General features: G+C 49.8%; 1 protein-coding gene across 1 annotated transcript in view; it reads right to left on the bottom strand.

Moving 5' to 3' along the window:
• Window positions 1–974: 974 nt before the first annotated feature.
• COL6A3 (collagen type VI alpha 3 chain) overlaps window positions 975–13518 on the bottom strand; it is an 83226-nt gene continuing 70682 nt past the window's right edge. Inside the window, exons 39-44 of the mRNA XM_020288044.2 lie at window positions 13334–13436; window positions 11297–11817; window positions 9352–9615; window positions 7900–7998; window positions 2566–2730; window positions 975–1772 (exon numbers count right to left, since the gene is read on the bottom strand). Coding sequence (XP_020143633.2) covers window positions 1732–1772; window positions 2566–2730; window positions 7900–7998; window positions 9352–9615; window positions 11297–11817; window positions 13334–13436 — 1193 coding nt within the window. The 3' untranslated portion in view covers window positions 975–1731. The remainder of the gene's footprint in view (window positions 1773–2565; window positions 2731–7899; window positions 7999–9351; window positions 9616–11296; window positions 11818–13333; window positions 13437–13518) is intronic.

The following is a 13518-nucleotide window of genomic DNA, read 5'->3' on the forward strand; positions in this document are numbered from 1 at the left end:
TCTCACCTCCCACCTCCCACCTCCCACCTCCACCTCCCACCTCCACCTCCCACCTCCCACCTCCCACCTCCACCTCCCACCTCTCACCTCCCACCTCTCCCCTCTCCCAGGTGACTTGGCACGAGCCTCAGCTCCTCCCCCGGTTTCCATGAAGACGCACTTGCTCTGAGCACTCCGAGAGTCTAGAAATTTCCCTCCAGGATCAGGGTGGGCACCCCAGGGAGTGGTCCTGGGACATCCCCGTCTCCCCTCACCCCTGCAGCTCTGCACATCCCCTTCCTCCTCCGTCCCCGCCCAACAGACCCACCTGCAAGTCACCCCTGCCCTTACATAAGACAGTCCTGCTCACGCCCAAGAGCCCTATAATTCTAACTTTGGCACTTTTCGGGATATGTTATTTTGTTAAATAAATTCCGTTTTCTTCCTAAATGGAATTCAGGTGACATCTGAATATGGATTTGTTAATTTCTTGTGTTATTTCTGAAGACAAGAGAAAAAGGTCTTTAAGGGGAAAAGGCCAAAAAGCAGACCTCGTACTCTGTCTCTGAGGCTCCAGGAAAGGGGCAGGGAGTCCTGGGGACACGTTGCACCCCCAGCCGCAGCGGGCGGGGGCGGAGCAAACCTCAGGGAAGGATGGCTGCAGGCAGGAGGGCAGGGAGGAGGCTAAAGCTCTGCAGGCAGCTGAGAGGCAGGGGAGAGGGAAGCCAGCCTGGCCCTTTGCCACCAGACGGACTCCTGGACCCACAGCAAAGAGCAGCCTGCCCAGCCGTGGCATGCCAGAGCGTGTGGGTGAATCCGCGGGGGAAGGGTGGTTTGTCTATACCTAGTCCCTGCACGCTGGCTGGTGGAGCTCTCCTGCCCCCTCCACCGGGTACCTGGGACCATCAGCCAGAACCGGGCCAAGTTCCCCAGCACGGGGGGATTCTGACACCCCGAGCCATGGAAGCAAGACGGCCAAGAACGCCAAACCCACAACACTTTCAATAGACTTTATTAAAAAGTTTCTTTGTATAAATTTCCTAAAAATTTTTAAAATTAAAATTAATCCCCCACCCCGCACAAAAAAAAAAAAAACCAAAACCACAACATTAGAGGAATGCCAAAAATATTCTCTATTATGACTTTCTTTTAATTCTTTAATTAAGGCATTGGTCCCAACGGTGCACACAGAGCAGGGGGTTTTGCTTCGTTCTAACTACATCATTTGTTAGAGGCTTCAGAGAAAGAAAATTAGCTGGAACACGAATCCAGGAAGTTGGGGGGGGGAATGAAAAATGGAACTCTTGTTTCTCCACTATACACAGGCTTTCCACCTAAAGGCATGCTTAACTAGGAAGAGGAGAAAAGAACGAACCAAGCGAAAGGATGTAGAGTAGCCGTGACATCTGGATTATTTTCTAGACCTTACATTTGCCTAAAACAGGCATAACACGGAACTCCAGAGGGAAGTTGAGCCTATAGGAATGTTCACATCAACACCAGCAGTGGGCACTGTTACACAACGTTCAAGGCATACGATTTGACTGCCGGGGACGAGAGTGCCGGTCCGCGGGCACGGTTAGCACCATATCGACTGGGCGTGCAGCAGACGGTTTCCTCCCAGCTCGAGTGTCAGTCAAAGCGAGGAACGGCACAGTGCAAGGGAACCTACACCCGGGGCTTCTACAGAGACGAGTTGGCAGCGGCTGACTCCTTCTTCCTCCAGAGGTATATGTCGCTGGCGAGCCCCGCTTAGGTTCCAATGGCACTCAGGACTTCAGGCTTGGCGGGCACTGGGCGGTGAGCGGTGGGTGGGCAGGGCGAGGGGCCGGCAGAGGGAGGAGAAGAAAAGCCACGTTAGGGAGCAGAAAGGACCCTGCATTCACCGTGACGTGATCCCACCACCTCTGGTTTGCATCACCTCTCTCACTTTTCCGCTCAGCACTGTCTATAGCTCCCGGTGGCCCTCTGGGCCTGGGGTTGGGGCTGCCTGTGCGGTCTGGCTCCGCCCTCTCGCCCTGCCCGTCCCCCAGGGCTCTGTGCAAACCGCACTCCCATCCCCGTTCTGGTGCTGAACCCAGGCTCTGCTCCAAGTTTTCACCATTACCATCATTACCAATGTCACGGAGACAGTGGGTGGCCGCGGTGCCGACGTTATTATTTATAGGGAGTGAAATTATTTAAAGGTGAAAATGTGGGGGTTGTTTATCTTCGGTGTTGTCTATAATTGTTCGTTACATTAGCTTCCCAGTAATTGCATTTGGTGCGGTATTTTATGAGTAATAGGGACTTAATAGCATTTCCGAAGAGCAACAGGTAGTCGCCGTGTATTTCTTCACTGGCAAAAGTACAAAGATACACGTATGTTTTTAGGAAACAAAATAATAACACATATGTTTTTAGGAAACAAAATAATTATTCAAAAGATACTTTCGTGTGTTTTGTTTGAACACCTTTCTTATCTGAGGATATAATCGATCTTCTTTGTCATGTATATCATAGTCATTGCAACTCAAATATTTTTCCAAGGTGAGCTATTGACCTTCTTGCGTGCAGAAGCCAGAAACATGAAGGAGACTCACTTACCAGGAGCACAAACTTTTTCACATTCTTTCTGTGATTCGAAGTTGTTTTCGTTTCCGCCGCAGCCTCCGTACCAGAACCTCGCACAGCTTTTGGTCTTGGGGTCATAGTACCATTTCAGTATGAAATCCCTGCAGGTGCCTCCTTCTTTCGGCAACTTACATATGTCTTTAACAATAAGATGAGAAAAGAGCATTCATTAGGATGTGCCCGTTACTCTGCCCCCAACGCCAGGGCCTAAAGTGTGATCACAGCGCTGCCCCAGGCAGAAAAGAGAAGTTTCCAGGCGGAAACTGCCTTAAACTCTCTGAGCCTGTTTCCTAACCATCATATGGGCATGGCGTCCTATGGACAGTCACTTACGGCTTTGTGAGGCACAAATGAAATGATATGCACGAGAGGACGTCATAAGCTGCACTTGGAGTCCCAAACGCCAGCTAGCACCCCCTTGCACAATTTAAAATGAAACGAATTGTTTCTTCCCTTTTTCAATCACTGGCCATTCACTCTCTAATCCCTTCCATGCTAGATAGTCAAAGAAGAAACCAAATTTTAAAACCCTGAGAGTTTACTATCGTTAGGTCAAATGGCAATTAAATTCTGTCAAAACATAGTTCAAAAATAATATAGTGCATTTCGCTATAAGCCAAGTACATTGAAAATTAAAGGTAAGGTATAAAAGAAAAATTCCTTATAAATGTGTGTGTGTGTGTGTGTGTGTGTGTGTGTGTGTGTAGCCAATGCCTCCATGACCAGCCAAATTAAACAAGTAAGCAAAGAGCAGAGCTAGCACTGATGTAAGATGCATGCTGCACAAATGTCACATAGCAAGGCTATTTTGAAGGCAGGGAAGCATTCTTTTTCCAGTTAAGGAAGTTCATGTCTGAACGCACACTTCTGATGCAGCCCAGCTGCAAAGGAAAGCTGAGGTCCCCTCAACGCCTGGAGAGAAAAGATTACAGCTCAGGCACAGTCAGACTTCTGTTTACAGAGCTTTCTGGCAAACTCCGGGTTATTGCTGAGAAAGAGAAGCATTGATGTCAACCGTTATCTATTTGTAAGTTGGAAAATGTAAAACAAAAATGTAAGCCTTCTTTCCACAACACGGCCTGGAGCCAGGGATGCTGTGTGTCTATGTGAGGAGCTACAGGCCTGAAATGCCCGGCCCTCCCACAAAAGGCGACGTCTCCACTGGCCTCCCCCCCAACGAGGCAGGCTGCTCGCGGCTGCAGAGGTGCTGGGCACCTGCCATTAAGGGGAACCCCAAAAAGCACAAGGAAGACCTAAGTCTTCAGGTCAATAATCAAAGTGTGGATCACCCACAAGGGAGCAGACCCAAAGGCATGCAAGAATGGATCTGAGACATTTCCTGGCGGCTTCGGGGGAGCTGTCACCCAAGCCCGGGGCTGGTGTCCCCACGACCACGACATCTCCTAGTTGCAGACACTCTCAGGACCCAGAGAGCCACCGAGAGCCTGGGACGACCCAAGGAAGCTGGGATCAAATTATGGCAATTCACAAAACTACCTTCTTTCTCTTAAATGCACCAATAACTGAAGGGAAATGCCTGCTGCCGAGGGCTGTCCTGCAGGGAACCGAGCAAGGCGAGACCATTTCAACACCCACGTGGCTCCTCGCCCACCGGAGCATCCACAATTGGCGTAAGGCCCTAGTGAACGGCCGCCTGGTCCCTTCTCATCTCCTTCCTGAAGCATCTCCTAAGTGACCCCGTTTGCCCCATTTTATTTGTTGTGAGTGCAACCGAGTCCTGCCGTCTGTGCTTAGCTAGGCGGTTCCCACGCCCTGGGCTCTGCTGACCCCGGCATCTCGAGAAGCCTGCCCGGCCCCAGGCCCCAGCGCGTGGCAGCCCCACGGCAGGCAGGGCCTCTGCTAGCCCCTCCTGTGCTGCTCACGGGCGCCCCCAGCATCCAAGCCCAGCGCACTCTGCCTGCATTCCAGCAGGAATCACCCCCAGGACTCTGTAAGGTTACCAGCGGAACATAAGGACGCTGTCACTGTGAGCACACAGATACTCGGGAAACCAAGAGAAATATAGGAACGAGGGCCCCACACTATTCAAAGGCAAAAATTGGGGATTCTCCATTTTCAAAGCATGAAACTGGGACATTTATGTTCCAGCTTTAAACGCCACATCATCTTGACTCCCTTAAGCTGTGTCTACATGTGCTAAAGCAACTGTCGCACGGCAAAAATAAATCCACACATACGTAAATACACAAATGAAACGTCCTGCAGTACAAGAGAGATATTTGGCCCTCATTGAACTTAACCTGGATGTTTCCCTAGAACAATGAGCCTTTGGACATGACAGTTGTTAATGTTTTTCCTCTAAAATGTTTGTACCTTTGGGCACAAGCCTGGAGGGGGCGGAGTCCTCTCCGTCCGAGAGGAGCATGTGGCTGCACGTTCATGAATTTGCTCTTCCTAGTTACTGAGAATGCAGTGCGAGCCTAACTAAGGACTGAAAATTACCAATACCCTGTCCCGCTTTTTGGCGAGAACAACAATGCAAATAAATTTCATTTTAAGAGAGACGTGAAGGCTGCCTGATTTGGACCACCCTCTGGTGAAGCTTCCTCTCTGCTAACCGCTGGGCGCCAGAGAGCATCCAAACACAAGAGAAGAAACCGAGGCAGGCACAACGTCAGGATAGAACGCCGTTCCGGAAACCCTGTTTGTGCACAGAAGCCAGAGGGCCCAAGCTACGACATCTAAACAACGAACACCCAACAGCGGCGAGATGCAAGGCCCCTTAAGCAACACAGTGCATTGCTGTAATACACACGTGTGAGCACCCGCACGCGCGCGCACACGCGAGAGGCATGCACCTGCCCACGTGTAGTAGTCATAGGAAAAATCAGGAAGGATATACGCTGGGTCACTAACAGTGGCCATCAATGCTGTGACAATGAGAATCACATATCCTTATATTCTCCTGTATGTCCTGAATTCTTTGCACCTGAATAGCTGTTAATTTTATAATCAGCAGAAAAGAAAATACTTTTTGAAACGGAAAACATGTCCATTGGAAAACCTTGCTGTGTTTTATAGTTTGAACCCTCCCAAGTGTTCAAAGGCATTTTTAAAGGCAGCAGCTCTGACGTTTCTAAAACCAGCAAGTCGCCGCCACGTACACGCTTCCTCGAGCGAAATGGGGGGGCAGGGGGCGGGGGCTGTTTATGCCCCAGTTGTAAATATGTTCCTCGGGGGTTTAACGGCCTCAAAAACAAGAAGACTTAATTGCCTTAGGACTCCACGTTGTGGATATGGTAGAAAGCGCTCTCAACCCTCAGGCCAGGTGTGATCCGCCTGAATGAGAAGACTCTCAGCATCCACATTCCCACGCTGTGTTGGAGGGAAGTTAATCCGTGCGTGGGAAGCGGCACACATAGATTTCAGGGACTTTGCAGTTAGAGCTGGACCCACAGCTCTGTGGGAAACCTAGTGTGTCCCTTGTGGCTCGTCTTTGAGCTCAAGCACCACGCTGGGCTGGCAGGAGGGGCTCACGCAGGGTGTGACAGGAGCTGCCGGGTGTCACTGGTGCAGAGGCCAAAGGCTCAGCTCTGGTCCCGTGTGACGCGGGACTCAGAAAACTACACATGAGCAGAAAGCAAAAGGGCTGAGCCTTGACTCTCCTTCCTCCCTCTCCACCCAACCCTCACATGACACGCCTGCCTCCATTTTTTTTTTAGTTTAATTTGAAAATCATAACGCTAAAACTTTTTTTGTAAAATCTTTTTATAGAATCTCTAAGAAGTTAATTACCCAATCCACCATGGACTCCTGGCTCATTTTCAGAAATTTCTATTAAGAAGTTTCTGGTTCAGACTTCCCACTGTTGAAAGGCCAGAGGAGGGTGGAAACCGCATGGCTGTGGCCAGCGCTGGCCAATCCCTAGACTTGTCTGCAAAGGCAACGATTTTAAACACCTTTCAGCTCTAAGTAGGCGACTTGTTTGCCTTCTTAAACATCTGTGTGTACAGTGGCTCCACAATTCCAGCACTGACATGCTTTCTTTCTAGTAACTGCTGATGCCACGCGTCAGCATGGGTGTGGCCTATGAAGGTGACAGTCCTACAGACACACACAGACACGTGGACATGGGGGAGTCCACCAGTGGAAGAGGCTTCCTCTTAAAGAAGGATTCTCCTCCAGTGGCCTCAAAGAGCAGCCAGTGTAGAGTCAGAAGACACTTAGAACCATCTCATTTCACTTACACATAAATGAGACAGGATTCAGACTCAATAGAAAGGGTCAGATGGAGAGGGAAAAAAGACATCATTTTAAAAATAGTGGAAAGAGTAAAATGAAGAATATGTATTTGATAGCCCAAAAACAATGTGCTGTTGCCCTGACAATGCCATGCATATCAAACAGGCAGAGTTGCTTCTAAATATAGCACGATACAGAAGCAGCGAGACTAGACACATGCCTACTGACCATACCCAATTGTAGAAATAAACATTGTAAATAGGGAATAATATGCTTTCCTTCTCCTGACTGTGGCTGATATACAAAAAAATAAAAAAAAACCGTCCCCATAGTTAGCAGAAAGTGTTTGCTTCAGGTCTATAAAACAATAGTATATCGCAATTCCCATGGAATTTCAATTTTTTATATTGGTACCAACATCTTTTGCTGAACACTCTTAAGCAAGACCTAAGGACTGTTGTAATAATCATGTTCTCGTGGGAGAACAAGCCAAGCTCACACCCTGCTGAGTGAGCGATTCCAGGGCTCTCAGAGTCCCACGCCCAGGACCGCAGCAGGTTACAGCTGTCAATCCCCGAATCGCACCCAACTCGTCAGTAACCTCACAGAACGTGCACCTCTCCGGGCCTCAGGCACAGGGACGGTGCTGTAACGGAGGGGGCCAGCCCAGTGCTTAGGGAATTAGGACCGTCCCATACCCAGGTATTTCTGGCTTCTCCTGTGTTCTTCTGAGCAGTTGAACGAAACTCCACTCTTTGCAGTACTGCAGACCACAAATCCACTCCAGGCCAGTATGAGGCACAGGGTGAATGACTAACAGATACCTGAATTCTGGCTATTGCTCCCCAGAACAACTCCCACTGAATTTTCACTGACGGTCTGGTGACAGGCCAGGTAAGTCTCCATTTCCCACTGGACATTTGCAGAGTAAGATGACCTTGGGCCGCACAGGGCCACTCTGGACCTTTCCCCATAGAAGTCATGCCTGCCCTAAGAATTAGAACCCAGGAAGATGGCCTGGAATCAAAACTCCAAAACCACTAAAATTGTTGGAAGAATGCTTTCTTAGTGCCATTAACGGACCTGGTGATTTTCACAACTCACCTGTTTCGGTAAGAGCCAGCGGTTCTGTGCTCACCATTAAATTGACGGTGGAACTGGAAGCTGGCCTTGCTGGCTGTGGAGGTGGGGGCTGGGCTTTCCCTGTAAAGGAAAGACAACTCGTCGCTAGTGGGTAAAGCGGAAACTGAAGGGCTCAGGACTCCTTAGCAACTGCTGTGAGGTTGCCTTTCCTGAGCGGTGTCTCATCCGAGGGTGGCCATGGAAAGACAGAGAGGCGGGAAGTCTCTGTGTACACCCCTCACACTGCTGTCCGCGAGTCATCGGATCCGTCCATCTTCACGCAAGCGGAGGGAAGAGATCCCCGAACGTCCCAACAAACCTCTCTTCCCCGCGTGACCTGTTCTGCAGCCGTCAGAGAGAACAGAGCCTGGGGCTGGGCGGGTCTCTGGACTTGTCTCTCTGGGCCTGATCGGGGTGTGGGTGGGGATCCCCTTCCCTCAGCACTGTTCCAAGAGAAAAGGGGAGCCCCCCCTCCTCGTCCCTAGAGCAGAGGTGTCAGGAAGAGTGGGAGGGGGAGCCCAGGAGAACGCAGATGGGAGAGAAAGAAGGGGCCACGGATAGTTGAGGAAGGCTGGGGAGCGTTTGGGGCAGCTGAAGGGACAGGGCAGAGCCTGAGGGCAGCGGGACGGAGGAGGGCAAGGCTGCAGGAGAGGAGGACATCCCTCTGCCCCGCGGTGGTGAGACTCCAGGGGCACCTCCGTTACTCCCCAGGGAGCCCCGACTAGCTGGTGTCGCTCGCTCAACACGGAAGCACGGGCAGGGCAGGCCCCGGAGAGCCCTCGCCAGGGGCTACGTTGGAAGGGGCGGGCTCAGGCCACCTGCATCCTCCCTCAAGCAGCCCACGACAGAGCCACATTCACATGCAATCCCATTTTCCATTCTGTTGTTTTATTTATTTTTTTATTTTTTATGTTATCTATTTTTTTTCTTTTTTTTGAGACAGAGTCTTGCTATGTTGCCCCAGCTAGAGTGCTGTGGCGTCAGCCTAGCTCACAGCAAACTCAGACTCCTGGGCTCAAGCAATCCTCCTGCCTCAGCCTCCCGAGTAGCTGGGACTACAGGCATGCGCCACCATGCCCGGCTAATTTTTTCTACATATTTTTAGTTGGCCAATTAATTTCTTTCTATTTTTAGTAGAGACGGGGTCTCGCTCTAGCTCAGGCTGGTTTTGAACTCTTGCCCTCGAGCGATCCTCCCGCCTCGGCCTCCCAGAGTGCTAGGATGACAGGCGTGAGCCACCGCGCCCGGCCTCATTCTGCTGTTTTAGAAAGTTAGGGTGCCACCAAATCACCCGGGGCTTGTGGGCTATTTTTTTTTTCCCATTTTGCTGCCATTTCAGAGCAGATTCAATAAATAAGAAAGTTCCCTCTACGTCCTGTGTGGCAGTCCAGGTATGACTCAGGTGTGGCGTTTCCTAGACCCGCGGGTACTTACTTGTACTGAAGCTGCCGTGGTAGGTGGCTCTGACCTGCGACCTCAGGTAGCAGACCACCGCCACGTGGTACGTCTGCCCCGCGAGCAGGCCCCCGACGACGCGGCCGGTCACCGTGAGGTTCTGCCTCAGCACCAGGGACTGATCGTGGGCGGAGGTGACTGTGAGGTCATAGAAGTAAGAACTCGGGGGCTCGGGCCTGTCCCAGTGGATCTTGGCGCTGTCCTCGGTGATCTCGGACACCTGCACTTCTCGCGACGCCTTCGCTGGAAGACAGACCAAAGCAGAGGGTGCGGCTGAAACACGAACTCCTGCACACCTGCAGCGCGCGGGCCAGCGGGCCCAGCTGAAGGGGGTGTGTTGACAGACAGTGGATAAGAAACTCAGGGGAGGCAGGGAGCTGACTTCTTGTTCCAGCTCCCAAGGAAACATTGGTTTTGTCATCTAACCGCATACGTGAAATGTGAAGCTTGCAGTAATTAAAAATCTCTGTGTTTGTATCAAGGTACACGTGGCTGTCTTTTGTTTTTCTATTAAAACTGCCTACTGTTCAGAAGATACATTTGAAAATGCCAGGCCCGGCATGCTAATCGCAAGTGGTGGTCAATGCAAAGTGAGCCCCCGTCATTTAAAATATATTAAGTCGTGAAATTTTAGGGCATGACGTGAATTTATTTTAAAGGAGTCTCTGTTTTCTCTCTGTTCGTAAAACGAAGATAATTCCCATCTTTTCGTGAGCCTTCCTGTGCAGCTAGTGACCCTCTAGAGCAGGGGTCCTCAAACTTTTTAAACTGGGGGCCAGTTCACTGTCCCGCAGACCGTTGGAGGGCCGGACTGTAGTTAAAAAAAAAAAAACTATGAACAAATTCCTATGCACACTGCACATATCTTATTATGAAGTAAGAAGACAAATGGGCAAAAACACCCGCACGTGGCCCGCGGGCCGTAGTTTGAGGACGCCTGCTCTAGAGTCTTCTAACACCTTCTCCGAGGGGAGGATGAAATAACACGCTCTGCCTAGTTCAGTCTGAAACCCGTCTTTGTCAAGGGCAGCAGCAGCAGCAGCGTGGGTTTCAGCCTTTGGGAGGGCTGGCCATGCAGGCTCCTCCTCTGCAGCTGGCTGAGCTTGCCCCCCCCATGCTGCCTCGGGGCACAGCTGAGGGCTCCTCCTCTGCAGTTGGCTGAGCTTGCCCACCCCCCCATGCTGCCTCGGGGCACAGCTGAGGGCTCCTCCTCTGCAGGTGGCTGAGCTAGCCCCCCCCATGCTGCCTCGGGGCACAGCTGAGGGCTCCTCCTCTGCAGTTGGCTGAGCTTGCCCCCCCCATGCTGCCTCAGGGCACAGCTGAGGGCTCCTCCTCTGCAGGTGCGTGTGTCCCAGCAGGACAAAGCCTGCCCTTACAAAGGGCTCCTGCCAATCTCCCCAAGCCACACTCTAGGGGAGGAGGGTCTGGCTCCAGACAGCAAGCATAGAAACACCCTCTTGCCCGCCTGAGAACCAACAGCAGGGCTACTTCTTTCTTTCTCTTTAACTCCCTCGATAGCGTCTAAACCCCTGCTGCGACATAGAGCCTCTTCCCTTTAGATTTAGACAACCCAATTTCCGGGTGAGGTGGGCTGTGCCCCACTGACATCCCAGAGAGAATGGAGGCCTCCCACCCCACCCCAAGGCAGGGCTGGGGGTGTGGGCCGGGGAGTGGGAGAAGGGAGGCAGCAGAGGCCAGAGACCCATGCCAGCTGCATTTTCTAGGGCACTGACCAGCCTCTACCAACCTAGAGGGTCAGAAGACAGAGACACAGAAAAGAACCGATGTTCTGACAGTCCCATGCTCTGACCGGCACCTTTTAAAATACATCATCCGTACACACAGACCGATGTTACATTCTGACTGCTTTACAAACAGGCTCTGAGGACATAACAAGGTGGTGGCCCTGACAAGGCTTCCTTACCCACAGGCTTGGCAGTGGCTGGCTTGGTGGTGGCTGGCTTGGCTGCCTGTGGCCTGGGAGCCTCGGGCTTGGTGGCCACTGGCTTTGCAGGAGCAGCAGGGGGTCTCCCAGCTGCTGGCTTCGCTGCTGCTGCAGGCTTTGCTGCCACTGGTTTTGCCGCCACCGCAGGTCTGACCGTGGCCGGCTTTGTGGCCACAGGCTTGGCAACCACAGGTTTTGCAGGGGCCAGCTCCTTGGGAGGGGCTGGTTTTGCAGGGGCCGGCTCCTTGGGAGGGGCTGGTTTTGCAGGGGCTGGTTCCTTTGGAGGGACTGGCTTTGCAAGGGCCAGTTCCTTGGGAGGGGCTGGCTTTGCAGGAGCTGGCTCCTTTGGAGGGGCTGGCTTTGCAGGAGCTGGCTCCTTGGGAGGGGCTGGTTTCACAGATGGCAGATTTACGATAGTCACCGGCTTTGCTGTGGTCACTGGCTTCGTTGTGGTCGCTGCTTTGGATGTAGGACTTGAAGTAACATTATTTGGAACGTTTCTGTTGAGACAAATTAAATGTTACCTCTACCTGTACTTTTGCCTGCTATCTACAGTAAACAAAGACATAACCTGTAAGTTATGTGAAATTTGCTAATTTAGCAAAATGCATGCAGTATTTTTAGAGATTATGTATAGTGTTGCATATATTAAATTCCTTAATTTTAGGATCTGTGCCACACACACAAAAGAATACTGAACAGCATGTAAAAAATGGAACCACTAAAAATGAAGCTTATACTGTACTATAAATATATCTGACATCTTATTTTCAATTTATAAAATAAAGGCAGGGAGAAAGTAAAAGAGAGAATAATACATGATATTTAACAATGTTCTAATTATAACAATTAACCAACTGAAACATGTACCAAAAATTAAATAAAATCAGTAGTTAGCTACTTTCACTATAAGCAAGTATTCTCTCAACAAAATGCCCTGTTTGGCTAGAAAATTATAAAGTCAGCAAATACCGTTTTGTTTCCAGGGCTTATCGTTGGGAGTATATGTATGTCTTGCTTCTGTTAATTTGGGCGGGGCTTTTTTGTTTGTTTGTTCAGATTTTTTTTCTCTTTTTTTAGAGATAGCGTCTCACTCTTTCACCTAAGCAGGAGTGCAATAGCGTGATCACAGCTCACTGCAACCTCAAACTCCTGGGCTCAATGATCCTCCTGACTCAGCCTCCTGAGTAGCTGAGACTACGGGCACATGCCACCATGCCTGGCTAATTTTTTTTAAATTTTTTTGTGGAGACAGGATCTTTCTGTGTTGCTCAGGCTGGTCTTGAAATCTTGGCTTTAAGCAATCCTACCACTTTGGCCTCCCAAAGTGCTAGGGTTAAAGGAGTGAGCCACCATGCTTGGCCTTAATTTTGATTTGTTTGTTTGTTTTTCAATTTCTTGATCCCTTGTGAATCCCTGGAGGGACAAGTAATGTAGTAAGACACCACAACACTGACCCGTGTTTTGCTCCTCTCTTGCTCTTAGAGGAAAATTCATTATTTTACAGACATATGGTGCTATGTGTCATATCAAGTATATTTTCAATTTGATATCATAACATTTCAAATAGTAGGTTACTTAGTTCATTCTGTTTTCCCAAAGATAATAATGTTGAGCCAATTTTAGGGAATGTTAAAGAGAAATAATAAGGATCAAGTGAGCAGGGCTAGCCTCATAGCACCAGGGCAAGGACAAGCAGCTGACCACAAACATGTAAGTGAGCCCAGTGTAGACCAGAAGAACCACCCTGCTGAGCCCAGACTAAAATTGCTCACCCACAAAATTGCAAATTAAATGAATGGTTCTTGTTCTAAGCCACTTAGTTTCTGGTAGTTTGTTATGCAGCAAAAGCTAACTAATCCAACAAATTCTTTGAGAAGAACAGCCTACACTACCCCTGGGAAGTCACAATTTCTGAACTTCAATGTCCTCATACATAAAGTTAGGAGTTGGATAGAGAACTTCTGCATCCCTGTTAGCACTACAATTTTTCAGGCAATAACTATATTCACTTACACTTGTTTGTGACCAAACTTCATAGAATTCTTTGCTGGTTGGTCCCCTTGGAACCAATCACACTGTTTCCTGATATCTGGTGACAAGTAAAAAGCATTTTCACCTAGAGAAAAACAGAAAAAAATTAAATTTGATGTGCAAGAGAATTACATGAAAGTTCAAATTAATCTATTAACGAGTTAAAT

The sequence above is a fragment of the Microcebus murinus genome, chromosome 8 (genome assembly GCF_040939455.1).
Source record: "Microcebus murinus isolate Inina chromosome 8, M.murinus_Inina_mat1.0, whole genome shotgun sequence".
Taxonomy (NCBI): Eukaryota; Metazoa; Chordata; class Mammalia; order Primates; family Cheirogaleidae; genus Microcebus; species Microcebus murinus.